The sequence below is a fragment of the Melospiza georgiana genome, chromosome 2 (genome assembly GCF_028018845.1).
Source record: "Melospiza georgiana isolate bMelGeo1 chromosome 2, bMelGeo1.pri, whole genome shotgun sequence".
Taxonomy (NCBI): Eukaryota; Metazoa; Chordata; class Aves; order Passeriformes; family Passerellidae; genus Melospiza; species Melospiza georgiana.
In genome coordinates this window covers 92453164-92480343 of record NC_080431.1, presented here as the reverse complement: position 1 = coordinate 92480343, position 27180 = coordinate 92453164, and the positions used below count along the sequence as shown (strand labels likewise).

At 38.3% G+C, this 27180-nt stretch overlaps 3 protein-coding genes across 3 annotated transcripts in view; 1 reads left to right on the top strand and 2 right to left on the bottom strand.

Moving 5' to 3' along the window:
* SH2D1B (SH2 domain containing 1B) overlaps positions 1-23442 on the bottom strand; it is a 75626-nt gene extending 52184 nt beyond the window's left edge. The window contains exon 1 of the mRNA XM_058018236.1: positions 23286-23442. The gene's annotated coding sequence lies outside the window, so the exon portion shown is untranslated. The remainder of the gene's footprint in view (positions 1-23285) is intronic.
* LOC131096935 (uncharacterized) overlaps positions 1-27180 on the bottom strand; it is an 82704-nt gene that overhangs the window by 12385 nt on the left and 43139 nt on the right. The window lies entirely within an intron of this gene.
* LOC131080126 (T-cell receptor-associated transmembrane adapter 1) lies at positions 16785-25822 on the top strand. The gene is made up of 6 exons (XM_058018238.1): positions 16785-16824; positions 19163-19273; positions 21484-21520; positions 22873-22934; positions 24276-24334; positions 25458-25822. Exons 1-6 carry the CDS (start codon positions 16800-16802, stop codon positions 25716-25718), a joined length of 555 nt encoding a protein of 184 aa, XP_057874221.1. The 5' UTR covers positions 16785-16799; the 3' UTR covers positions 25719-25822.

Sequence of the window (27180 nt, the reverse complement as noted above, 5' to 3'; positions counted from 1 at the left end):
AAGTCTTACATATTTCTTTTTGCTCATTTTAGTTAATATCTTGGAGCAATGTAAGGCAGTAGCTTGATCCAAGTCTTACATTCCTCTGATGTTAGGAAGAATGTGTTCAGAAGAGTTGAATGGTTCAGTGGCTTACTTGTCCTTTTCCCTCCTAGGAAATGATATGCTACTATGGTTCCAGATATGTTTTTTTATTCAGTTCAGAGGTAATGGACACAAGCAGGTAAAAAGATCCTTTCCCCTCTCTGTAATCATCTGCACTAAACTAAACACACCAAATTGTTCAGCTTCTGGAAAACAAGGTAAGAAAAAATCAGCCGATTAATGGATGAAAAAAAAAAAAAAAACAAACAAAATAAAACCAGCTCCAAGCTGGTAGCTTGGAAGATCTGAAGAACACTTTTGTGGTTTTTTCACCAAACAGAATAACTACTTCTAAGATTCTGTCTCCCTTGTTAATATTCTGACTTTATTAAATCTGTTCATATCTACTAGATTGTACAAAACTTAGAAATGCAGAATGCTCAGAGTCCTTAAATTTCTAACTGCAACAGTTTCTGGATCTATAATTTTAGAACTTACTGATGGCTGGGAAGGGGTGGCCCAAGACATGAGCTGTACCCTAGACTCCAGTGAATAAGCTGTGTACTTGCAAATGTACTGTTCAGTAGGAAATGATGCTATAATTTCTATGAAATGGATGTAGATGAGGGAGAAAAAGCACAAACAGAGCAAAAATTAGTTAAGTGCTAATACAAAGCCTCACAAATTAGGGCTTCACTTAGAAATTGAATATGATCATATGAAAACATATTTTTCTATCAGTGACCTCTGGAACATCTCAGCACTAAGTGGTGCTGGTGTACAACAAAAGAGGGAGCCTTGTGCTTCTGTAATAAAGGAAGCAAAGCCATGTTCCCTCTTCATATATCATCAAGCAGTAACAGGATGGAAAGGTTACAACATCTGAGACACAGATATCTGTGCAGGTCTAATAGTTCCTGCCAGAGCTCCCTTAAGGCAAACTTTAATTAACTAACTTGAGATTCTGAATGGTGCAACTTCATGCCCAATCTAACACTGAAAAAGAGGCCCTGATGATGGAGCACTAGTCAGTGATGAGGAAACAAGACTAAATATAGAGTTAGCCCTCCCTAGCAGAGAGGGGCAGGTCAGGCTGACTGAGATCCAGAGGAACAAAAAGTGCATTTCATTTTAAGATGGTTTCTCAGGTGAACACAGCACGGTCTGCCTAGGAGCTGACAGCAACAGGACCTTCATAATGCACTCCCATGCACAACAAACCATGACAGTGTCAAGTGCATACAGGTTGTGGAATGTTCCAAGCATGGATACATAAAGCTGTCAGGTGAGGTTGTCACAAATCATTCAGCTCTCAGCTAGGAAGCTGAGGGGAGTTGGCACTGGAAAGAGATGATCTGTGGCAGCTCAACATGCTTTTCTAAGCTGGTACTGAAAGCAACTGCCATGACAATAAGGATTAGGCAGGCAGCTGATATTTTTGGCATGCATATCTATGCACATCAAGGGTGCTAACGAGGCCCCTTCTTTGCCGGGACTGCTGAGGTTCAGAACAGACCATGTACAAAATACATCCTCTTCTCTATCAGCACCATTAGGAAGGGGAATTAATAATTAAAATATCTTGCTAGTGACAATCAAAATCCACATTAAAGTCTGCATTCAGAAAGCCACCAACAATTTCTCTGAGGAGAAGGAAAAGAAAAAAAAATGGCTTTGTATACAAATGGTTCATTTTCTTCTGCATCAGTAGATGGTGCTCTTCATATTCTCTCAGAGGTTATTTCTAAGCACAGTGCTTTTATGCCTGCGGCTGAAATCTCTAAGTGCTTTTTCCACACACCCTTCTTCATCTCCTTAAATTGCCAGATCTTCTTCCCTCTAAGGTGGCTGACAATAATCATATTAGTGCTCAATGGGTTCAGTCAGGAACTTTAGGATTATCTGTCATGGTAAATAACCAAAGAAGGGAACATGTGGGATTTCTGTGCCTTTCTGGAAGGCTACCATTTGGTAAATACTAATGTGATCCTTCTTTTGTAAGTGCTTCTGAAGGCACCTCGCCATGCTTCTGTCCATGGCTGTCCTGAACAGCAGAGTTACACCACCTCTCACAAGTGCTTGTGGGTGCACAGTGTTTACAGCCAGCATATAAATTTAACACATTGGAGACACATGAAAACCACCCTGCACACTTCTGTAACACCACTTACTCCTATCAGGCTTCTCAGAATCATAAACACTGCAAACAGTCACATTCAGATAAAATTTCCAAGTGCAGAATGAGAGAGGACACATCCTATGAAAGCAGCACAAACACCATCCCATTTTCTGATACCCAAAACAGAGACCTGCATGATCTATCCAGCAGCAAAACCAGCTGTCCTCATCTCCACAGGCAGGCACAAATGCCATACTCTGGAAATGGAGCATCTGGGCATTTGTTCCACTGTATTCACTGTAACTCAGGCAGGTGATGGAATATCATGTGGGCTGTAAATGGGCTCAGAGGCATGACGAAAGAGAATCAGTTTCTGGAATAGGAAGAAAATAACTCCATATATACATACACATAAATCAAGCACTTGCATGAAAGTGCTATAAATGATGCACTCTGAAAAAGAACTCTGCTGTTTCTCACTTACCTTTAAAGTCTATAGACTTCTATTCTCTCTTCATGACTTCCTTCTGAGTCTGGCTCTAGAAAATGCTCCAAAGACAATGTGTTGTATGAAATGATGTAAAATTATTAAGAGTTTGGAAAATGCAGCTAGTCCACAATAACAGTGGTAAGACCACAAACCACAAAAAGTGGCACTGACACCACTGAGGTAGCAATACACTGCCGTACTTGTCCATGAGTTTTCCCACCAGAAGGGAAATAAACTAATAAACAACATGAGCCAAAATTTAACCCCCACCCAAAAAAAAATGTCCAAATCTGAGGGGGGTATCTGTAACCTGTACTGCTGCCCTAATTCCATAGCACACCTGGTCAGAAGGTGTTATTCCTCAGAGGCCTGAGATTGAGTCTTTAAATCTCTGACACTGAAGGTGACCCACAGCAATTAACTTCTCCTCAGCTGCTCCCTTTTTAAACCCAGAAAAGCCCCTGGGATTATTTGTTTGTTTTGTTTTGTTTGGTTTCTTTTTTTGGTTGTTGGTTTTTGTTTGTTTGTTATTCTCTTTTGCCTTTGTTTAGAACCTGCTCTGTGTCCTTGGCAGAGTAGGTGAGGGGAAGAAGGATGCAGTGGCAAGATTCAGCACTCCCTCAGACTTTTTTCACATAAATGGATAAGGTTGGTATCTCCATTACCTATTGCCCCAGACCTGGCACAGTCCTTATGTAAGGGGTCAGTTTTGCTCTTGCAGCAGGGCTCCCAAAGATTTCCAGGAGGGTGCTGTCCAAGAGCTCCACCACAGAGCTTAGCACCACCATCTGAGGCTCAATACCTCTGGCTACTTTAATGAAGTGTGGCTCACATCATGGGGCCTTTGTTATCTATCCTTTGTTGAAATCATTAGTCCTGCTCTGTGTTTTCTACCCACATATTTTTCTTTATTTTTTACTTCTTCCTCATCTTGAATCTTGCCCTTCTTTTCCCTGCAGTATTGCCCAGTTGTTCTTTCCAGTAAGACTCGTGATGGAATTCAACCTCTGATGTAACAGTCATTGTTAAACTCAAGTATCCATAACCTGAGGAATTTCCTGGGAGCAAAGGAATTCAGCTTCCAAATGAGCTGCTGAAAAGCATGCACAGAGACTTTGGAACTTGCTGTGTCAGTCTGCTTTTCATTATTTCTTTCTGTGCTAGAATATTTTCATTGAGAAAGTGCTGAATATGGCATGAAGATAAATACAGCTTTGGCACTCAGTGCACTCTGCTTTTTCATTTGTTATTTTAATGAAGCAACACAAACTCCAGTATTTTTTTCCCAACAGAAGCGATGTATCTGATAGCCCAAAAAATACTTTTCTGCACCTTAAACACCTCTCTCAGAAATGCCACCCTGCTGTGGTAAACTGAATTATGTATCTTGACCTGATGTTTACTGAACATATAAATTGGTTTGTTTTTGCCCCATGCTCTGCGCTCTCTAGATAAGACACACTTTGAACAGAGAAGGGAAGAGGAAATGGTAAAAAGAGTATGAGAATTTACTGGCACTGGGAAGATTCTAGCTCCTACTGAGGGCATGGGACAGGTTCTTAAAGCTAGAAAGATGAGTACAGAGCTGAGAAAGGACCTGAAAGAAAGGAGCTTGACAAGCTCTCCAAATTAAAACAGATGTCTGCTGGTAGGATCTGATGCTCTGGCTGCTCAGCTTAACATCATAAGAAAGTCTTTGCACAGGACAGATGGATGTATTTACCATTTAAAAATCCTCTAATTAAATCTTAGTTAGGGTTAAGCTAGCAGAAAAGTCATTATGCTTGCCAGAAATCACACGCATTGGTTATAAAGCAACACAGGTATTGATTCCACTCCAGGATAACAAACATCTTCATCTGAGCTGCAGCAAGGCAGCTGCCAATTAATCGGCAGCCTCAGTGTGCTGGTGAGGGAAGGGAAGGATATGGCTGATCTGTACTAACAAAATAACCCTGAAGTGAGATAGGATCTCTTTGACCACTCAAGAAACTAGTTGGCTCTAAGAAACGCCAGTTTCACGGGTGACACCTCACAACCTGGTCAGCATTCTCTAAGTCTAGAACATTTGCTCACAGTCCCCTCTGCCTTCTATTAGGAGACATCAGCAATAGGCTGCGAAAGGCTCATGCATGCTGCCAAGTCTCTGTTCTTTTCCCTATTAAGGTTGTCAGGTCTCTCATCTGAGGTAAGACAAGCTCAGACAACCCAATTGTCTCCCATCACATGCTTCACTGTCATCAGAGCTTTCCTTTGGAAATCAGTGCAAAGGAATTGCACTCCAGCTCTGCTCTACAGCCAGGGAAGCAAGTCATGTCAGGAAAGACAGTGCTCAAAATGTGCCCTTCCCATGGCAAACTGCCAGCTGTTCAGCCCAGGGGGAGTCCCTCATCCACCACTGGACCAGGATGCTCAAAGCAGCAGGTGTCCCAGCAGAAAAGCAGAGACATAAAAGAATGGTATTCTAAGTACTGACAGCCACACTTTAGCAAGATGCCTGATAGTGCTCTGCTCCCTCTTTTGCCTCTCCAAAGCTGAAATTTAACCATTTAAATCATCTATATGACATCTTTAAAAACACTAGCATCAAAGTGAGAAGTATAGGTAGTATTTCATAATTACTTTGTCAGGCTCTCTACAGCCACAGGGAAACATAGCTGAGTTGATACAATAAGTCATGTTATAAAACACAAGTCTGTTAGGAAGCATTGGAACTGCCTCACTCCAGGAATTTAGAAGTACTAGCACAATGCCCTTCCTGAAAACCTGCACACATTTATCTATAAATGCATTAAATCTTCAGATTTCTCTAGTGCTAAATTAGACATGAATTAATGCTCTCAGCAAATCACTGGAGACCTGAACTTGCAACTACAGTGATGCTCAAAGGAAATGCAGAGCCAAGACTCTGCATATATACCATAGATCAGTTTGCAAAGAGAAAAAAGTTACTCCAGTGTGTGAAGAAAACTGTAATTACCTGCACTCAGCAGAAGCCAATCTGCATTCCTCACTGGGTATTACCCTTCCATCATGGCTGTGAACAACCTCACAGAGCTGCTGCTGGGTGAGGTGTGCATTCTAATTCAAGGTTGGGTGAATGATCATGCTCTGTATGGTGCACAGTATTTATTGGTTTCACTTTATGAAGAGTTTTGATACGTTTCAAAGACAGTCCTGTAATAATACCAGCTTTTTAAAAGCACCTCAGTACAGATTCTTTTTGGTATGGCTTGTCTCTGGATTTCATTGCCTAAAATAAGCAGGCACATTAAAATACAGAACTCCATTATAGAATAGCAGGGAAGATAATTAGCTTCAAGTCACAGCATTAGCCTAAGAATCATGCACCCAATTATACATTTAACCAGTGACAGAGAAAACTTACTGAAGTCTCAGAGCTTTTTCCTCCCAGTTGAAAATAAGGGAAGCTATCAACAGTTTCTTTAAAAGAACCTCCTTAGCCTCCAGTTATGGAGAAAGAAACTCTGGGTTTTGATGCTAAAATTACATGTTTGTTCCGCAGTTTTATCAGTGCAAACTTTTGATGTATACTGGAAGTTTACAATGGTTAAAAGAAAACCAGTCATGTACATATGGAGAAGAATCCAGCTTTTCTTTTCATGACACAGTTTTGCTATTGGTACTGAGCTGAGCACAACTCCAGCAAAACTAGTGCAAAGCACATTAGAACCTGACATCTCTGTGTGATCCAGTGACCCTCTGTGGACTGTCTGTGCCATGATGTGAAGTCATGATGTGCATGGTTTCAAACACAGAATAAAAGAATTCAGTAGGAGAAAGCTACAAACCAGAATAGTCAGCCTTTACCACTTTTTTTTCTCCCCAAGTAGCTGAAAAATCCAGCCTGTGACTGTTCATCTAAAATGGATGACTGTTTTCAAAACTGACAGAAAATAATTTACACTCCTCTCAATTTTAGTATGGTGCTCTAACTCCTAAAATTTTTTCACTTGAAGTAAAGGGCAGAGCAATGTTTGAAACCGATGCTTTATCCAGATTGCTTGAGTCACAGCAAAGATGAAGAGTTTTAAGCATGGATTTATTTATGTACTGAGAAGAAAATAAAGCTCAGTGCACAAAGATCAAATACTAACACTAACACTATTCTCTTGCTTGTTTCCCTTTGTTTTCAAGTTCAGGCATGCTGGTACTTTTTTTGTTCCCTCACTGAGGTGTGGGTACAGCATTTTATCCAACTCTTTTTTCCTCTTTATCCCCCTACAGTACTTAAAACCATGCTACCTCTTTATTAGGGAGGTGTAGGAAAGGTTGGAAAATGGCTTGATCTACCTGTCTCCTCTGCTTGAAGGGATTGTCATCAAGTTTCTGAGCTCTACAGAGAAGAACCTTCCTTTCCAGCAGCTGAAGAGCATGGCCTAAGGAGTATTTTATGAACTACATAGCTATGGCACACTTTCTGATAAATGGCAGCCTGTTTTCAAGATGGAAATGCCATCTATTTCTGTAGTGCTAACACAGAGGGACAGCACTGCTGGCTGCTTTGAAGTCATTCAACTCCCATCTCAGCCACAATGTCTTTGCTCCCCCTGACCGTACCTGGCATGAACAACTGAACCTACACACACAAGTACATCAGTGGTGATGTACAAGGATGAATGTCTTATTTTATGCATCAGTTACCTCAGTATCTGAACAGAAATCTCTAAATAGCAACCAAATCACACAATTGGCTATCACCTTTAAATATTAAGTAATTTTGCTCTTGAGATTATAAAAAGAGAAAATCCAGTCATGCAAATATTTCATCACCCTGGATAGTGCTACAAATTAAACACAGACTAAGCAATCCAGCAAGAATTTGTTGGCGCCAACAACAGCACACAGAGCAACTCTTTCCTAGTCATGAACTATGGAGGTGGGAGCTGCACACACACAATAAAGAAGACAGAAAATACTCCTGAGGAGTACATTTGATAAAAGTGAAAAACACCTTTCTTAACCAAACTCAAAATAAGAGTTATGAAGTGTAGGAGTGACGGGGGTCACGTCACACATGGTTGGGACGGACGGAGACAAGATCTCTTTGAAGCCAAGTCGTATAACGTGCAGTTTATTGCAAAGGGCGTGGGTGAAGGGCCCTGCTGGGAGCTGCCAGCCGCAGCTCGGAACAGGCCCGAGAGAAGAGAGGGGTAGAGAGGATAAGAAGAAAGAACGTAAAAGCATAAGAGAGTAAATGGAAAGTAAGTAGGTGAGTGAGTGAGAAAGTAAGAAGAAGAAGAAGAAGAAGAAGTGCAGAAGAGAGCGTGAAAAGAGAGCGAAGTTCCCGTTACAATACAATAAATCATCTTCAGTGTTGAATATTCAGATTCTCATCAACCAATCTACTACAGCATGCATATCCTATAACATTTCCATACAACCTATAAGAATCACTACATTACCATACTGTGTTACATTTTAAACCCTAAATCTTACTCTTTGGGCCCTATCTGGCAAGCTGCAGGGCCTGCTCTGACCCTTGGACCTGCCTGCTTGCAGATGGTATTGTTTCATCAAGAGGGGATTACCTTCAGCTGGCCACACCATTGTTTTCCCGTTGTTCAGTAACTAAGGGATCTCAAAACTTGCTTTCATTTCAATCTGTCTTATAGTTTCTATATTCTTAAAATCTTTTGCCAGGCAATCATATTTATAAGGCTTTCCTGTTCCATCCTCCCCAACAACGAAGGACAGAACATGAATAAAAAGAACTTTAGTAGCCTAGATTATTAACAAAAAAAAAAATTGAAGTCATGTGATTATTTTGCTAGTTCAAGGTAGCCACAACAGAGCTTGCTTAGAGCCTATCAGTGTTTTGGCAATGCCAGACTTTTGAAAGAGTCAAACCCAGAAGCTTATTAACCCAGAAGCTTAGTGAAATGAACCATGACATTTCTCTTGGGAAAATTCTCTTTGGAAAATTTTGTCATAGAATCATGGAATGGTTTGGTTTGGAAGGAACATTAAAGATCATCTAGTTCCAAACCGAAGTCCTCCCTTTGCAGCTGTAGCATTTGTGCATGACAGAGTAAGGTCACTCACAATACCTAAAGGGGTCCATGACTGCATTTTTCATCTCTCACACAGAGACAGAAGTTCTGCCTATGCCCTGCCTCCTGCACACAGACACTTTAGTCCAAGACTCTCATGCTCAAAGAAAATTCCTGGAACAATACCTGCTCTGGCTTTTGAGAAATGCCAAAATGTACATGCCAATTTAGGACAGTCACTTCCTAGACTTTCAACATTTTGTGGGACAAGACAACCATTTTCCGTGCACCTGTGTTCTTATTTTCTGTAAATGCTAACAAGCGTCTGACAGTTTAAACTACAAGAGAAGCAGCACACGCTTTGCTGTGCCCAAATGTGCTGCTCAACAGGAAGTAGTAAGAGAACAATATTTTAACAGCCGTGAATGTGGCAAGATGAGCACTTTGATCTGCTTACCAGAAGCTTCTTTAAATAGAGATGCAACTACAACACTGTTAAGCTGAAAGGTTGAGTAGTTAGGTAATTCACTTCAAATTCATTACTCAAATGCATCACTGATCACCTTTTAAGGCTTAGCTTAGCTTCACTGTTTTTATTTCAAATCTTTCTCTTAACCTACACACACATTCATTAGATCTAAGCAGTCATTAAGCTGCACTGCAGAGATACCTTGACTTACTGGTAAATATCTGCGATCCCAGATTAAGTTGAGGCAGGCTCATACATTTTTTCATTTTCTTGTCACTGTTTCTGACTTGTCAGACATGTGCATGATCTGCACTTCCACTTCAGTGGCTCTCCTAGAGCCCCTGTGTCATGAGGGAAATAGTGTCCCTCTGGATAAAATTCAGGAAGTATTTCAGAGAAATGTAGTTCAAGCACTTTCACCTGCAATGCCTTGGTAAAGTGAGGTGGGAGCATTCACATATACACCAGAGTCTGACTTCTAACAAGAGCCCTCAACAAAACAGCCTAGACTAGGTCTCCATCAGATTTTAAAGAGCTCAGTGTTTTTCTTGTGCTCAGAAGAACAGGCCAACATGAACCATGCTATGATACAGGCTCCAAAAAGTGGTGGAAGAGACAGTATTCAAATGCAGAGACGGCATTCTGAGTTACAGGAACCCATTACCTGCAATACCAGTCACTCAGTAGAGCACAGGACTTGTTTTGCCCAAAGTAAGGGCTATTTTCATTCGGAATTGTGGCTGGGAACACTTCACTCAAGGTAGAACAAGTTTAACCCATTGGAAAGAGAGGACAAGCTTCTGACATTCTCTTAGCCATGATGAGAAAGTCCACTATGAAGGCTAAGCTGGTTAAGGACACAGTGCAGAGCAGGAGTCAGCTTAATCACTTCAGCAATGAGGACACATGAGGAGCCAGTTTCTCAGCTCAGGCCATAGCGAGGGATCCAGACTGTTCAGGGTGACTCTCCACGAGGCTTCAGGCCACATGTACAGTCTGAGTTTTCTACACTGGGTGCAGCAGAGCCACATGCACATGCCTGTGGTAGTCACAAGGAACTTTTAGAAGAACAAGCTCAGTATTATAGAGTTGCTATCTTGCTCACAAATTCTTCTTGCACTTTGGTCAAAGTTTGTACAGTTGTAAGCTTGCTGCCAAGCACAGAGTGGAGCCTGCTGGCTTCACAAGGATGTCTCACATGAGAAATAGATGCAAGGCCAGGCCTTTAGCTGCCTGGGGGAAAGTATTTGGCCACATTCTTGTATAAGTGTGTCAAGAGGGAACTAAAAAAAACCCCTAAAACCAGGTGAATGGATGATAGCACTTTAATAGGAAATTCATTCTTCTCGTGGCTATTGAAAGAAAAATCACTAGCGATTACAGCTCTCTCAGGATATCGTGTCTATCTGAACAGAGAATAAAATCTAGTGGAGTCAAGGGAAAAGCCACACTTTATCTCTGCAGGCTTTGAATGAAGTGGCATCTGTTCTATTTTCTCTCTGCTTTCTCACAGGGATTGCTCTGCTATCTCAAAATGTGCAGCACAGAAAACCCCACCCAAAGCTGCACAAGTATGCAGTGTTAGATTTCAATGGAAATTTTTCAGCGCAGAGTTATCAAGATAAGAAATTTGCTCTTTATAGTCCTTGATAATAAGGTTTTGTAGCATTCAGAAAAAAACCACCCAGTGGTTTCCACACAGGAAACCCATGATACTGCTTTTAATAGGAGCCACAATTTCAGGGGCAGTTAATGAGTTAGCATTCTGCTTAACACTGGTTTTAAGTAAAGCGGTGATTAAAGACAGGCTTGTCTACAATGCACAAAGGACCGTGATTAGCTTTTATAATTTTATCATTAAGTACAAAATTCACTGTGAGGGATAGAAGAGCTCTCTGCAGCATTTGAAGCGCACTTGTAAGGCCTGACTCTTTCTGGCAGCTATTTTAAACCAACCTCTCTCCTGTAGCACAGTTGCTCATTTGTGCTCACATTTGTGCTCATTGAGCACCAGGTCTGCACCCGACATTGAAGCAGAATCACATGCTCAGCTTAAAAGAACAGTTCTATTTCTCCAAAATATTCATGAGACTAGAACCAGAGCAGACTGCACTTCAGCATAAACCCAATTTAAAACATTTGTGCTGTAGTTACTTTGCCCAGAAAATTCTGAAATTTTATTATTAAAAATAGATTTCCATTTCAAACAGAAATATAACTTACATCTTGGAGGAATACCTATTCTTTTCAAGCCTGCTACTACAAAGAGTGTCTCTTACATTCTTTGCAAGGGGATTTCCACTACAACACTTAGCATAGAAAATGACATGATTTTTGAAAGAAAGGTTGCAATTTGAGTAGTAATAGATAAAGTAGGCATTTGAGGCCTGATGGTGTTGTCAGTTGTGCAACTTATTTCACTTTCAGGAAGCCAGAATGAACATGCATTCTGCAGTTTTAGGAAAGCACAACTTACTGGGAACTTCCAAACATTACAAAATGTACTTTTGCACTGTTTGTTTGACTCCATTTCAGCACAGGCTCACTCCTTCATGTACATCTGTGCACATCAATACTTAATCATGCTCCGTTTACCTTCTCCAAGAACTTCAGCAGCAATAGCTATTCCCAGCCAAGGCAGATGTCCACTTGAGAAAGACTCTTTTGTTGTGACACCAGCATCATATGTTTTAACAAAGATCACATAAGTAATTAAGCAGGCAGAGACACTTTCCCAGAATATGCACCCAGGAATTTAAGTTCCCAGCTTGGAGACTTACAACAGAGGAGGAAATGCCTTTGTATGCAATAGATGGGGATGAAGTAGCATTGCCTTATGTCCTCTCTTTCTAAATATAGTCATGATTTGTCCTTGTCTCTATTGTCCTGAATAACAGCACTTTAAGCAGACTACTGGCTCTTTTAAGTTTTTTAACGTAGCACTGATACAAAGGACAGGGAAAAAACCCCCCTCATGTTCCCACTGGATTTTACTGCCTGAAGCGAATATTTTCTTGCTGTCTAACAGAGCCTTCTATCTCTTGCAGGTTGCCCAAAATAGCATACCAAGTTCACATTTATTCCAAAAGGCTTTTGTTTTGCAGCCATTCGAAGCTGATACAGTGCAGCAATGATTTGCTCTTGGAGAGCAGATTTATTAACACGCCAGCAGGACTACAGACTCAGAAATCCCCTGCTGCATTCTCAGTGTTCACCTTTCCGTTATGCTCCTAATTATCTCCAAAGGAGTTTATTTCTTGTAAGCTTCTTGTTCAGGCTGATAAGCATTTTATTTGGAATCCTCTGCAGATTTCAGATTTAATCTACGTGCTCCTAGCTGAGAAATGAAGCAACTGCCTTTGTTTTCACTATGTACATCTTCCACCCTCTCCAGTTCCTCTCTCAGTTCAGTATTCTTTGATAAGAATTGCCATCATTTTGAGTATTTTCAGATTAATTCCTCCTGCTCTATTCACTTCATTATGATAAAGCTCTGAGTAGTTAAGAGTCACCCTTAGACTTGAATGGGATATATTATATTAATCAAGACTAATCTGTTCCTTCACGTTCAAATAAGATGCTAATCCAGTAAATTATTTCTTCAGCATTGATCCAAGGGAGTTAACACAAAAATCATAGTCCAAAGTAATAGCATCCCAAGTAAACACAGATTGTAGAGGACATTTTCTCACATTAGAGAAAGAACAGAGCTTTACATTGCTCCTTAGACTACACTGAGAGCTATTTCAGTTTATGCATTCCAAAAAGACAAATACAGTCATGTGATTCACATTCTTTTCATAAGAACCCCTCCTACTTCTACATCATACTTTGTAGGAAATCAAACTGCTTGCTCTGAAAAAAAAACCCCAAAACCCAAACTACACCTAAAACATCAGAAGCTACCAGAAGGCTTCTAGGACAGCGCTCAGCATGCAAGTCTCCTCTGGAAGAAGCTACTCTGATTCTGAGAATAAAATGGCTTCTCTACCTAAACACAGACACGTTTCATTAAATTCTAAAGACAAATATACACAGTAAGCCACATATTGGTTTATCCTTTCTTTCTACAACTGTACTGGACTGTGGCCCCAGATTCAAAAACTCCAAAGAATTGAGGAATGACATTATTCTAACCTGACTTTCAAGAGCTGGCAGTGTTATAATTCCTTCATCATGCCTGTAAATCCTATTGTTGCTAAACTGTAAGCTCTCAGCAATGATTTTCTGCCTTGGTTTAGAAACTTCAAGAGAGAAAGAACCACTAGGTAAACTCCTAGGTAAAATAGTTCTGTAATTTACTTTAAGAAGAATCTAAATACTTTTGTCGAATTCAATATAATATTAAACCCAAGAAGACTTAGAGTGTGAATATGAATATTAAAATAGTAGGTTTGTATCATATAAATGAAACTTATAGTCCTGTACATGTTCTTCTGAGGCAAGACAGGTGGACAATAAATACAAGGGTACACATAAATACTTTCATTCTCTCTTGGAGGCAAACACTGAAGGAGAATGTGTGTCTGCTTGTAAAAGCTGAACCACACTTCCTGTTTGTAAGAAAGAAGGTGAAAAAAAAAGACTGGAGGGATTTGAGATTAACAGCAACTCTAAAGACAGGTTCATGCTGCCAGGCTCGAAACAAGAGTATCCAACTTCTGCCAACATAACTTGATTTCCTGTTGGATAAAGGAGAGGGGAATATTCCTAGAAGCAACAGGATCAGGTAATCCTTATCTTTTAAACTTGTAAGCATGGGACCAGAAGAGCCATGCTATGTAGATTCGCAGTCTTCTAAAAGGTGGCTCAGGGTGCTAAACCTTCATTAATTAAGGCATTGATTTTATTCTGAAAATACTGTGCTGTGGGCCTTCTTATTTTACAGTGTGCTGTTTCCCTTCTCAAGCATGAAGCTGATATCTTACAAAGCAATTAGTTGTGCGCTAATTAATTGCAGTTTAAGGAATCTTTTTCAGAGAATTAATCCTGTATTAAATGCTCACACAGGTGGAAGCATTTTTAATGCTAATTTAACATTCATCAGTCTCTTAATGAGTTTCTTTTTCTAAGGGCCATTAGAACAAAATATTACTTATATCGATGTTTAATTGGAAGGGGGGAGGAAAGACAGTTTTATGTGATCGTTAACAAAATTGTAGACAAAAACTAGAGGAAAGAAAGGAAAGAAACCATTCTGTTCTCCAGATCGTCACCATAAATCTGGTAGCAATTAATCTGCCTCTGTGGATAACACATTGATACCACAGATGGCATGTCCATCTAGATGGTATCTATGTTCCGCACCTCACCTTCTTTTCAGTACAAAAACCTGGTAGAAGTAGCGTATCTCCCTGTTATCCCTTGTGATGGATTCTCTAAACAAAATATATTAGAGCAAGGAGGAACAAAACATAGCACTTCTGCTACCGAATCTTATGTTGTTAATAGGACAAATATCCAACACAAATTGCTAAATCTGACTCCACTTCCTACAGGTAAGTGAGTACAGGATTATATCCATTTCTTTGAGTTGCAATAAAAGGAAGAGCAGAAATTCACCCAGGAAAAATTAGAATGTTTTGGAGGCTTTTTTTTTTTGGTTGGGTTTTATTTTTCTTCTTTTCCCTCACAGCGTTCCAGTGACAATATAATGAACCCTGTAAAGAGAAAATCTAACAAATTACCAAAACTATTTATTCCTATGTTTCTGTTGGTGGAGAAAGTTGTCAATAGACTTTTAAAGAGAAAAAGCACAATTAACTATGTATTTAGAAGGTCTTTTGTTTGTCTATATTTTGTGGTGTGAATTTAGTATATTCAGTTTAAAACACTGGAAAATATACTAAGAGGTGGTGAGTAACCCATCCCTGAAGTCAGAAAAGTGAAAACATTATCCAAATGAAGTAACTTACCTAAGACACAGACATTCTACTTGGATACTACTCCAAGTTTAACCTGGTTTTCAAAGATAAATGGAAGAACAGGGGCATAAGAATATGTCATTAATACTAGAGAGAGTCTGATATTAGTTGATCAAAATACTGTCATCTTTATAATTATTAAATATAATATTTCTCCACTCACACATCCCAAAGTCTACTAACAATATTACAAATATTGTCCCTCTCATGAAACCTTGGGTATGTAATGAACATCTTCCTTTCACAGAGGAGCACGTTACTTTAAAAGACTTCAATATTATTTCTTGTAACAAACTACCACCTCCCTGAAGTTTTCCTATCACAGATAGACTGTCACAGAAAACCCTGATGGAATTTGAGCTTTCAGAATCGTAGTGTCCTATTCCCAAGCAGCCTAATTATTCCATATGAATTTTTTCAAAAGATACAAAACATTCTTTTTTTTTTAAATATTCAATTTGATGGCTTGAATGAGAATGCCCCTGAATACAGTGTCATGGGTTCTTTGGACTAATTATATGTTACATAAAAAAAAGATTATTATAGTTTTGCTCCATTTGAGAATAGATGACTTGTATAAGAATTAAAATTAGAGAATAGAATAAAAGACAACATTTCAAAATAGAATATAATTAGTCTAATAGACTTGCTGTTTATTTCTCAGTCACCATCTACAGTCTCCTTATTTTTGTCTTTAGCACAATCTGTTAACTCTGAGAGGCTGCATCTACTATTGTACATTTAGGGAGGGCAGTTATCTGTGGAGAAAAATTGTTCTTCACACAGTTGGTCAGCTTTCCTTCTAATGCTGCTGTTGTCAAAGTAGTTAATATTGAAATCACGCAGTTATAAATGTAAGCAGCATATCAGAAAGACCTATAAGAAAAAGAAGACATAGGAAAGATCTGGGAGTTGCATATCTGCAAAGCTAGGATATAAAATTGGATTTTCTCGTATTTTAAATCTGGGTATATGATTACCTTGAAACTAATGTTAGAATGGAGTGGAGCTCTCAGAAGAGTGCCAGTACATCTCCAATCAAGGTGTTTACTATGGTTTTGTGTGCTAAGTAAAAACTGCTGTTGTTTCTCCCATATAAGTAGTGTTGTCTGACAAACAAATAGCTAGTATTGCAAAAACAAACAAAAAAAAATACTGAAGTCACACATATGTTTGTATACATTCTGCTGAAACACAAGCAGATGTTTAAGTTAGTGTTATGGAAAATAAATTTTAAAATAAACTAAGTAGTGTTTATCCAGGAAGAAATTTAAGTGTTCTTTTCTTAATCTACCCAAACCCAAGAAATTTCCTAAATCATGCTTAAAACTATAGATTGTGAGATTTGAAACATTGTTATGTTTTAAGAGAAATCCAAGTTTCATATATTTTTTTTCCTAAAATGTTTTTTAAATTCTTGAGAAGTAGAATGGCTCAAATACTATAGAATTTAAACTTGAAAACTAAAAAGAAAAGAATTTTATCCATCCTTTACTATTTTCCAGATAATAATTTCAATTTAAATCAAAAACAGAAACAGGAAAATAATACTTGCCAACAAAAAAGTGGGCCAGTTAAGGACTGGAAATAGTCAAACTGAAACTAAGAGTTTTCCTTCTACTCTGGAAACACCAGGTAAAAACTGGATTCCTGAATCAGAGAGATAAATGACAACATTCTACAAGAAGAAAAAGGAACAATGTTAGATCATGACTGTACTTTTGGTACCTGCTCACTCTTTTTGTTCTGATGAACCTCAGTGTTGTGGCTTGTGGAATGGGCTGCCCAGGGAGCTGGTGAGTCCCTGTCTCTGAGGTGCTTTGGGAAAGAATGACCGTGGCACTGAGTGCCATGGTGCAGTTGGCAAGGTGTGGTTTAGTCACAGGCTGGACTCGATGATCTCAGAGGACTTTTCCAATATGGTTGATTCTGTGATTCTATCACATTTACATGTGCTTCCCTTCTCATAGGCCACAATACTGCTTCTGCTCCCTGGGAAAAGTGTTTGTAGGAAAAGAAATATGAAATGAACATGAGAAGAATGGAAAGCAATCACATCAGAAAAGAAAAAAGACAGGAGAAGAATGAGAGGATTCTGATTATTTAGGTACAACAGTGAAACTTGAAATTTCTTGTCCTGGACAGACTTCTCGTTTTGGACAGGTTGCATGGGATGCAATATTAAGTGACTAATTGCACAGTAACCAGGTTCCAAAGACTGATGATTCTTGATGCATCCTGATAATATCTTCTCAGTGTATGATCTCCCATTCTTTTAATTCCTTCCCTGAAAAACTGGAATGATGTATAGCTGCTCCATGGGGATGTTGTCTCTCCTCATAAATGTCTGTATCTCATTGCATAAAAGTGCATAAAAGGCATAAAAGTGCCTTTCAACATAAAAAGGAGTATTGCAGTGCAAAAGTACTCTCAAACACCTTTGGGAGAACTCAAGTAGTAGAAAGGAAAGGAAAGAGGATGTTTAGTTTGAAAAGAAGAATAAATGGTCACTGAAAGTACCATGTGAAAAATAAGATAAAAGTCTGTCAGAAAATTACAGCTTATTTGCTTTGTGTTGTTCCTTTTAAAAGAGCGTTCTGATCAAGAAGGAGACCTGCATCCCAGAAGCCTAGGTAATTTGTGATTTTTTTACCACCAGGGCTTATCTTCTCTTGTTTTGTCTTATAAGAACACCTGGGGGTTGGAGTACAACAAAACAAAAAGAGCTTTGGCAACACCAGCGCAATGAGGGGGCAAAACCTGTAAGAAGGTTTTGAGCCGGGGCCCAGTCAGGCAAGGAACAAAGCTCTGCTTTCTCAGCAAATGCATTGCCACCCTCCCCTGGCCAGCAACATGGAAAAGTGCATTCCTGTACTCCTTTAACTTGGCTTTACTTAGGAAACAAACAAAATGTGGACTTCCTGAGGTAATCCAGGTATGTCAAAAAACAACAAAGTGCTCTAAGGATCAGTATTGTCCAATCCAGCCCCTTGACTTGCTCTGCTCCAGTTACGCATTTCTTTTTATGCACTAATAGAGGCCATTAGTTTTGGGCACCAGGCTTTATTTCAAACCCTCCAAATCTCAGAGAACATGAAATGCGCCTCTGGGGAAAGTTAAGAATAAAGCTGCAAGCTCCTTTCACTCATTTATTTGGCTCAGTGTTTCCTCTGTCACAGAAGGCTTTCGCAGGCCATTTGCAGCAACCCTGATAATTTCGGCCACTAGACAGCCACAAATAGGCTGGTTTGTGATGAAAAATTTGTATTAGCTAGGTTAATCAAATAATTAATTAAATGAAAAAACAGATTTTGCGCAGGGGGGTTCTTTCCTGTCTTTCTTATTGGAAGGAGTGGCAGGTTTAGAGCAAAAGAAGACTTTGTTCGGATAAGTAGATCCACCTTTTACCAAGTGATTTTCCAGGAGCTTGAACTTTTCCTTGGGGCTTCACTCGTTCCCAGCTGATGCTTATCCTTTACCATCCCCTTCTCTGATTTCTCAGGCAAGAAAATAAGAACAAGTAAAACAAGTAAGTGGTTTTAATAGCTGGAAAACAATGCAAGAAAACATAACCAAATTTTCACTTTTTTCAGGGATTGTTAAAATGTTACAGTCTTAGCTATTATTCTGAGACACATCCAGCAAATTTGTTTTGGCTAAATTCAGAACTACTTTCATGAACTCTAGAATTTAGCTAAGAATTTACTTAATTTACTACAAATACTAATTTAAAGACAACTGCAAAAATAATTTCAAAGCTGTCCAGTAAAATTACATTCTTCTTTATTAATTTCAGATTTTTACTGCATCTTACAGGCAAACCAATAGCTTAAATCTTTGGCTGAATTCCTGTGAAACAGTATTTCTGCTAACAGTTTATTAAAGTTGCTTTCTTAATATTTAGCATCTGATTTTGATATAAATTATTTAGCTTGTATAGCAATAGCCGTCACAGAGTAAACAACAAAATAGCAGCTTTGATTACAGAAACCAAAAACTAGCCAAGTACAAAGAGAATACAGTAATATTGTTAGACAACACATATAGTAAATTTTCTTTCAGTTACAGGAATGGACTGCCATTTTTCTGTCTGGGGAGTTTTGGCCTTTCTGAGTTTGTCTCTGCTTGTTTCAGTGACACTGAATATTGTACACTGTATGAAAAAGAAGCAAGGTAAGTAATGTCTCTTTGTAAGAAATCAAATTTCAATGTTTAAAGTCATCCCTGCTCAGAGCTACCAAGTTGACAAATTGATTCTTCTGAATCTTAAAGTTATATTTTGGCAAGAATGATTTTACTAGAGAAGATTTATCTTTTGAAAATTTTTAAGAGAGTCAGGTATGATTACAGAACAATTGCTAACTGCCCAATCCACTGCTAAAAACAAGTACCCAAATCCATTCTATGAAGGTAAATCAAAACAGGAAGAATTTAGTTCTGACTAAATTTTTATTTTTAAAATCTATTTTTAATACCTGCAGTTTCCTTTCCTAGGAAGTATACTTTTCTTATAACTGATTATTATGTATATTTCCATTTAAAAATTATTTTAAGAAGATGCATTGATAGAAAATACATTTGAGAAAATTTTCTCCTCCCCGAATTCCTGAATGCTCATTTGAATTTCAGATTTCATACAGATTTTATGCCTTATCAGTATATTCTCCGATCTCGGCTGGTTGTCTCTGCCTGGTTAGGCGTGGAATGGCCTTGGGACACCCCGCGATCCAAAGGACGAGAGCACTCTTCAGATTTTTCAGTCTTCAATATTGTTTATTAATTCTTATCTACAAAGTCGTCTCCCAGCCTGACAGAGGTCTGCCCAGCAAGGCAGCCAAGGGCACACTGACCTCCCTCTGGGCAGTCGTCTATTTTTATACTAAAAACTAGGTATAAGATATTTACCTTTACCTTCCAATACCTTTTACTCTTATTGACAAGTGAAGATTTAACGTGAACCAATCCCAAAGTGCCAGCATCACCACCAAAGATGGATGACAAGAAGAAGAGGAGAAGGACAGGGCATGCCCTAATTCCTCCATCTTGTCTCCTAAAAACCCCCCTGTACCCAAATCCCAAAACCTGTGTTTTCACCCTGTGAATAACCAATTCCTTCACCACTTATCCCCACGTGATCCTCTTGTCCTCATACAGGTGGCACGTCCTGTGCAGGGTCAAAATCCAACCACCAAGCATTTCTGGCAACATTCCAGGATTTCTGAGCCCCCCCCAAGTGTTACCTTGGCAACTCTGGACATCAGGAGTGATGTGCTGAGTTCCCACAGTGTATTTTGGAAAAACATTCTAATTGCTTTTCATAAGAGGATTCTAATGTGTTTCTTAAACCAGTGTGTCTCTCATATGGCTGCAGTCATACTCTGGTTTTGGTTGAAATTAACTTTTACTTTTTGACAGATTGTGCCAGCGCAGCCTGTCTTATGCATTGATTCTATGTTTAGGAAGTTGTACAATTCTCACCATTCCCTTTACACAGGGAAAACTGCCCCTGTGCTGTACATGTAGGGGTGGGCAGGCAAACACTGGTGACTTCAACAAGGCTAAATACACCTGTGTATATAATCCACATAAACAGAGGGCCTGTGCCTATAAACTGAGCTCACCAAGTATTAGAGAGTCAGATATTCATTCACAGGATATTAAGAGAGTTGCTGGAGTCTTTTGGGATGGGTATCAGTTGAGCTTTTTGTTTGTGTTTTAGGGCTACTAGGCAGATGTCTCTAAGAGGAAGAATCACAATCATTTACAAAACTAACCTGACCAAGACTGAGGTCAGAGTAGCTGATGCTGCATTAGTCATTGAGCTGGAGCTTACTGTGGTAAATTCTGGAGTCCTGGAGCAGAGTTTAGAAAGTCAGGCATTCCTGAATTATTCATCAGGCTCTAGCATGAAATCTCTTTGTAGCCATTGCCTCTCTGCTTCAGTTTCTTCATCTGTGTGGATCACAGGATCTCTTTTTCAGCCATACCAGAACTAGTGAAATAAATAAACCCATCATTTTGTCATATTAACACAATTCACCTCCCCAGAGAAAATCTGTGAGAAAAAAAATGAGGGCGAAGGAGAATGTGGAGGAAATAAAGAATTAATCACATGTTTTACAATATGTTTTTTGGGTACTGTAAACTAATGTAGACTTTGTAGACACAGCACAGGGCCATAATACAAATATTTTTTGTATTTGACAAAATATTTGAGTAAAGTAGAGGGACAAATGAAGATCCTGAGAGACAAAGATTTCAACTGTATTCTGTAAAACAAAACCAAAACCATGCCTGTGAGACTGAAGTGTTCTAAAATTATGTTTCATTTTCTCTCTCTTTTTTTTTTTTTTTTTTTTTTTTTTTTTTTTTTTTTAATCCAGCTAAAATGTATAAAGACTATGAAGAGAATGATCCAAGGTAAGTTGTATTAAAAAGTTTTTTTTTCTGGCAAGGGTAAAATATGCAATAAATAATGACAGATGGCTTTGGAGGGAGGGCATAGAGGAAAATTCAATATCTCATGCAGTCTGCCTGGAAATGTTGGTAGTGGAAAAAAAAATTTCAAAAAATCTAGGGAAAAAATATTCACATCTGAGATACATCCTCCAGTCATTTTATCAACAATGAAATAATTGCATGCTAATGCTATTTTATCTGAAAGTGCAAGGTATTGAGATAAACCACCTTTACCTATCACATATAGTCAATAATTCCATAATAATTTAAAAGAACTCTCAGCTCTCACAAAGCAGTTACAAAATATAGTCTGATAGTTAATACTTGTGGAGTGATAATTTACATGTATTTACATTTCGTAACCATATTTTACACATAGCATCCAAAAGCAATAAAAAAGTATGTTTACAGCTGTAGGATATCTCATGATCTGTTGCACAAATCTGTTTCAAGTCTCTCTCTCTTACGCCACACAGAAGAAAACCCCAAACCAAGCCCAACTTTAGAAAACAGAGACGCATAGAGTCTCATCGCAACCCAAATATAAAAGGCCCTTGAAATAAAAATACAAAAGCCTGCACCTGTTACCCAAACCCAATTCTCAGTTGCAAATTTTCTTGAAATTAGAAAATCTCTATTTGTCTTTTACTGCCTGTTCAGATGAAAAATACCACTGAATGTGGTGTTAGAGGACTTCACCCCCTTGATGAGATGCAATATAGGGGTGCAGTAGGAAGATTACAAAGTGCTTCCCACTAACAATTCCCATTTTACAAATCCACTTAAAAACATTTTCAAGTAACACAAAAAAATTTTCAATGAAACATAACACGCAATTAAAAATGCAAAGCTGATGGTCCTCTCTGCTTGTGTTGACCGAAGTATTTTAGTTTAATCAAGAGGGGACCTTTTAAGAACATCATCCCAAAAGACACATATGTTGCTTTAGTTTGTATTGCAGAGTGGTCTCAGAGGACATGAATTGGGTTCCTTTCAGTGATCATCAATATTTCTTACCCTACCTCAAACTGTAGCTTAATAGTCTTGAGATTAGCTTTGTGCTTAATGAAGTTACAGGGAAGGAGAGTTCAGTTCTGGGCTAGGTAACAGATCTCTCCTGAGAATACCCATACTGCCATTTCTGCCCCCTCTGATATTTTTTATCTTGTTTATAAGATAACAAACAATCTGCTATATATAGATATACACACGCAATCTGCATATGTGTATAAAACATTTACTAAAATATAGTATTGGGGTGCTAAATAAAGCATATTCTGTGAATTAAAAGTATTTTTTCATTCCCCTTGTAGTTATGATGGCTATCACACAGAAGATTACCCAGTTTATGGCAATCTCAATCAAGATATTTTAGGTAAGCTTCATTTTTGGAACATGTGTCTATTCAGTGGCTATAAAAATGTATGATTAAAAATGACTGACATATTTTGCATTTCTCAAATGGCAAACTTGAGAATCTACATATTTTCAACTATTGATATAATTGAAATTATTAAAAGATACTTGGGACAGAAATGCAAACCTTCATACTGCACTACTATTTATAAGAACAGATCTCATGCTGAATTTGATTTTTAACAGTCCATATGTTCCTATTCAGCCAAGTATCTCAAAATAAAGAGCTTGTCTAAATGTAAAGCTACACTAACAGAAACAGCAGCTTGATCCATGCCTATTAAAGCAATCTGAATCACAAATTACTCACGGTCCAAGGTCAGTGCTCCCACAAAAGGAGGCCGAAACAAACACATCCCAGCTCTCTGCTGTGGCTATCCACAAATCACCAGCGACACTGACAAATGTGCTGAAGCCCAGCAGCTGAATGGTGGGCAGACAGCATGGCTCTGCTCTACTGTGCTCAAGTTAACAATCCTTGGCAGAGACACATTAAAGGCTGTAACATCCTGTAACTGCAGCGAGAGTTGGATGTGCAGAGGGTTTCAAAGCCCTTATAGAGTTAAAGCAATATTTAAGTAACAAGAATGACTTTTTCTGCAAGCCTTAACTGGAGCTAAGCAAAACTAAAGCACTTCAACTGCAGGGGGAAAAAAAGCCCAAACAAACGCAACTTTTTCATACACAGTTTGCATAAATTGAATCAAGTCAATGCTCAAATGCAGTGACATTGTAAAAGTCTGCAAACTGTAAGGAAGTAATCTGTTTTACTGGTGGCTAAAATGAGATATAACATGAGAAAATAACTAGAACTGAATTTACAGAAAACTGAAGTAGACTCAGGAATAAAATTTAATCATCAGCTGCTGCAACTCACAACCTCTTTCTCAGTCAAAGAAAAGGCTGCCTGTGCTGAAAAATTAATCAGTATGTGGCTACGTCTTAATTGCAAGAAGTCCTCCTACCACTCTAAAATGACACTCATATAAGTAAATAATGAGAAACTTCTCCTACATATGAACACAATTATTTCCATTTTCACAGTATGTGTCTGAATTTCTTAGCTATTTACCTCTCTATAATTAGAAGGAGAGAACTATGCATGATTTCAAAACAAACACAAACATCCTACCAAAGCAAACTGGGGGGAGTTTAGAGCATTAATTTAATTTAATGTTCGAGCACATTAATTTAATTTAATGTTAGAGCATTCTCTAACAGATGAAATCTGTTTGTCTGATCATTTAAGACTCAGTAGCATGTCTTAATGAAAAGATTTTTCTACTTTGATAAATTACAGAAGAATGTTGTTACGAGCAGATGAAGTCCCAGCCTCAAAGACCAGTTAACCAGCTACAGGTATCTTTCATTTTAGTTACAGATTTCTGAATTAGAGTAATATGGTCTGTCTCAGAGTTCCTTTATTTATCCTATAAGAGTATATAACAAAAATCTTCACACTCTCACAAAAACTACCATGTATTAGCATCTCAGTTCATCAAAGTATTTCAGTACAAACTTGACCCTCCATTCAATCTGAGTCATTAATAAGGAAGCATAATTATATATGGTTCAGATCCATGCAATACAGCATAATAAAGCTCAGCCACAGGCATGAAGATCACATGGAATTAAATTTGCATCCATGGCTAACGTAAAGAATTAATTTTATTTGGTTTAGTTATCAACCAAGTGAAAACACAAGCTGCATCACATGATACTCATGAGTTTGACTGGGTCTCTCCTGTCCAAAATCTATATGCCTTAACTGGGGAAAGATTATTTGCTATTGATTTGTACTTTGTTGAGATACCTGTATGCCTAAAAGCACAAAAGCTTCAAATGAAATTTGCCTGTGATTGAAGCATTCCTAGCATCAATTTCCTGAGTTGATTGCCACATATATCATAGGGATGGATTTTCAGACTCTCACAGGGTATTTCCAGCAGGTAAAGAACAACTTTTTAAATCTAGACATTCCAATGTCAACAGTCATTGATGGTCTGGCTTGAAAAAGCACAAAAATCAGAGGAAAGACACAAAAAGCACACATTTTGCACTGGAAATTAGATCATATATATAGACAAGAATCATCCATCTTTGAATTTCTGCACAAACAAAGCCTGTTCATAACAGGATTCCAACTAAAAAATAAAAAAGTGAGAAGAAAACCAGATCAAATAATGTCTTGCATCCCAAAGAATCTGGATTTATTACATGAGCTTCCCTCTTTTCCACAGAGACTCTTTCTAGTGATACCTTGATGAATTTTTCCATATTGCCACTATCAGTCATTTACCATTAGCTTATATTGATCTGTTTTCCATTCTCCCACAGTTTAATAATTTGTACTTTTAATGAGCTGTTTTACAGCTAGTTTAGACAAATTACAAGCAGTATTATGATTAGAGCATAGACATATTTGAAGACTTAGACTTTAAAGCAAGGATAACTACTGAACGTAAAGTGAATTTTCTTTCAGGTGGAGTCAGCCAGTCAGATGTGTTATGCCTCACTTGATCACAGTGTCAAGGGAAAATGCAGAAAACCAAGGAGAAAGAAAGATCCTTCATTAGAGGAAGATGAAGGAGAAAGATCATCTAACCCCATGGTGGCTTCCAAAGTTAGCATTTACCTCAACAGTGAGCAGCTGGCTGCCGAAAACACGGAGAAAGAAGAAGCCATTCACGATGATCCCATCAGATTAATGGGCTTGATTCATAATACAAAAGGGGAGAACTGAATATGTAATGAACCAAATATGTAACCATAAAGTGAGATTTGCTTTTTCATTCTGGAGAACCAGAAAAAATATTCCAGAAAGCCGACATACTAAACAGTGGTATGAAATGGGCAAGTTAAGTGTTCCAAACTGTCTGCCAAACATATTTATAGACTAAGCAAGACATAAGGTCCAGACTGCCACTCAGATGAATCTGCCCTTCTGAAGACAGTTTGAAAGAGTTGCAGAAGCTGGTAGCTCAGCATTCACATGGTACTGATTCCAGTAAGAATTGATCCTGTTTTAAACATCATCAGCTTTCAAGCAGTCCTAAAAGACCCCCTTGTTGTCTATACAGCTTTAGCAGAGTACATCTATTCCATATGAACTTCAATACTTTTGAAATGAGATTGTGTTTCGTACATGCACACTTGGTGATTAGTTGTTTTACCAAATAAGAACTAATCTGCTGTTTCACGGTGTGAACTTGCTGACCGTGACTGGTCTATGGCAATGACTGGAGAATAATATAACAGCTGATTTAAAGTAGTAATTGTACATTTCATGAGATTTAGCAGTATCTTTGTGTATCTTTAGTTTCCTCTAACAATCCTAGAACACATCTCAAATCTCAACTCCTCTACTAGTGTAATATTGTATACAGCTGTATTCAAGCGTCCACAAAGATTATCATACCACCTGTAACAATAAAAACAGGAAGGATTTCTTCCAATACCCATGTTATGTTTGCATTCCTATTAGGTTTTCCATTGCCATCCTTAACTATTTTACAAAAACAACAAGGGCTTTTTATTTCCCCAAACCCTTCACTTACTGCATGCACATTTATTTGAAGACTAAACTCTTTAAATGGTAATTTTTATAGAGTGGGTATCTGTTTAATATTATATTTTATATTCTGGGAGACATTAAGCAGTTGCAGCAGGAAACAATAAAGCAAGTTGATGTAATGTGTCTGCCTCTAGGTGTCAGACACTTCTGCCTTCTCAAAAAACCAGGATATTTGAGCCTTTAAAATCCACAGATCAGTGCCAAGGAGCTTAAAACTCAGAAGAGCACAGAGCCCTAAAACTGCGTCAGGTCCTGAGAGGTAAACCTGGAAACAAAAGGCCCATAGTACAGAGAGCAAACACCTCCTAACAGTAGAAATGGATGGAAACATCAAGGGATGAGATAAATTTATGAAAAAAACCCAACAAAACCAACCAACAAACAAAACCCAACAAATAGAAACAATGGTTAAATTCAATCTGTCATTTCAATTTAATGGAAATGAGGTGCCCATTTCTCTCATTGAGTGTACAAGTAACACAGGGTTCACTTCATGGGATTTAACTACATTTAGTTTCCTTTCTATTCTTGGTCTTCATTATTTAGCCCAGCTATATGTTTACACTAATTTTCATCAGCTGCTTTCCCTTGCAACATAGTTTGTTCAAAGAGCATTTTTGTAAATATTCTC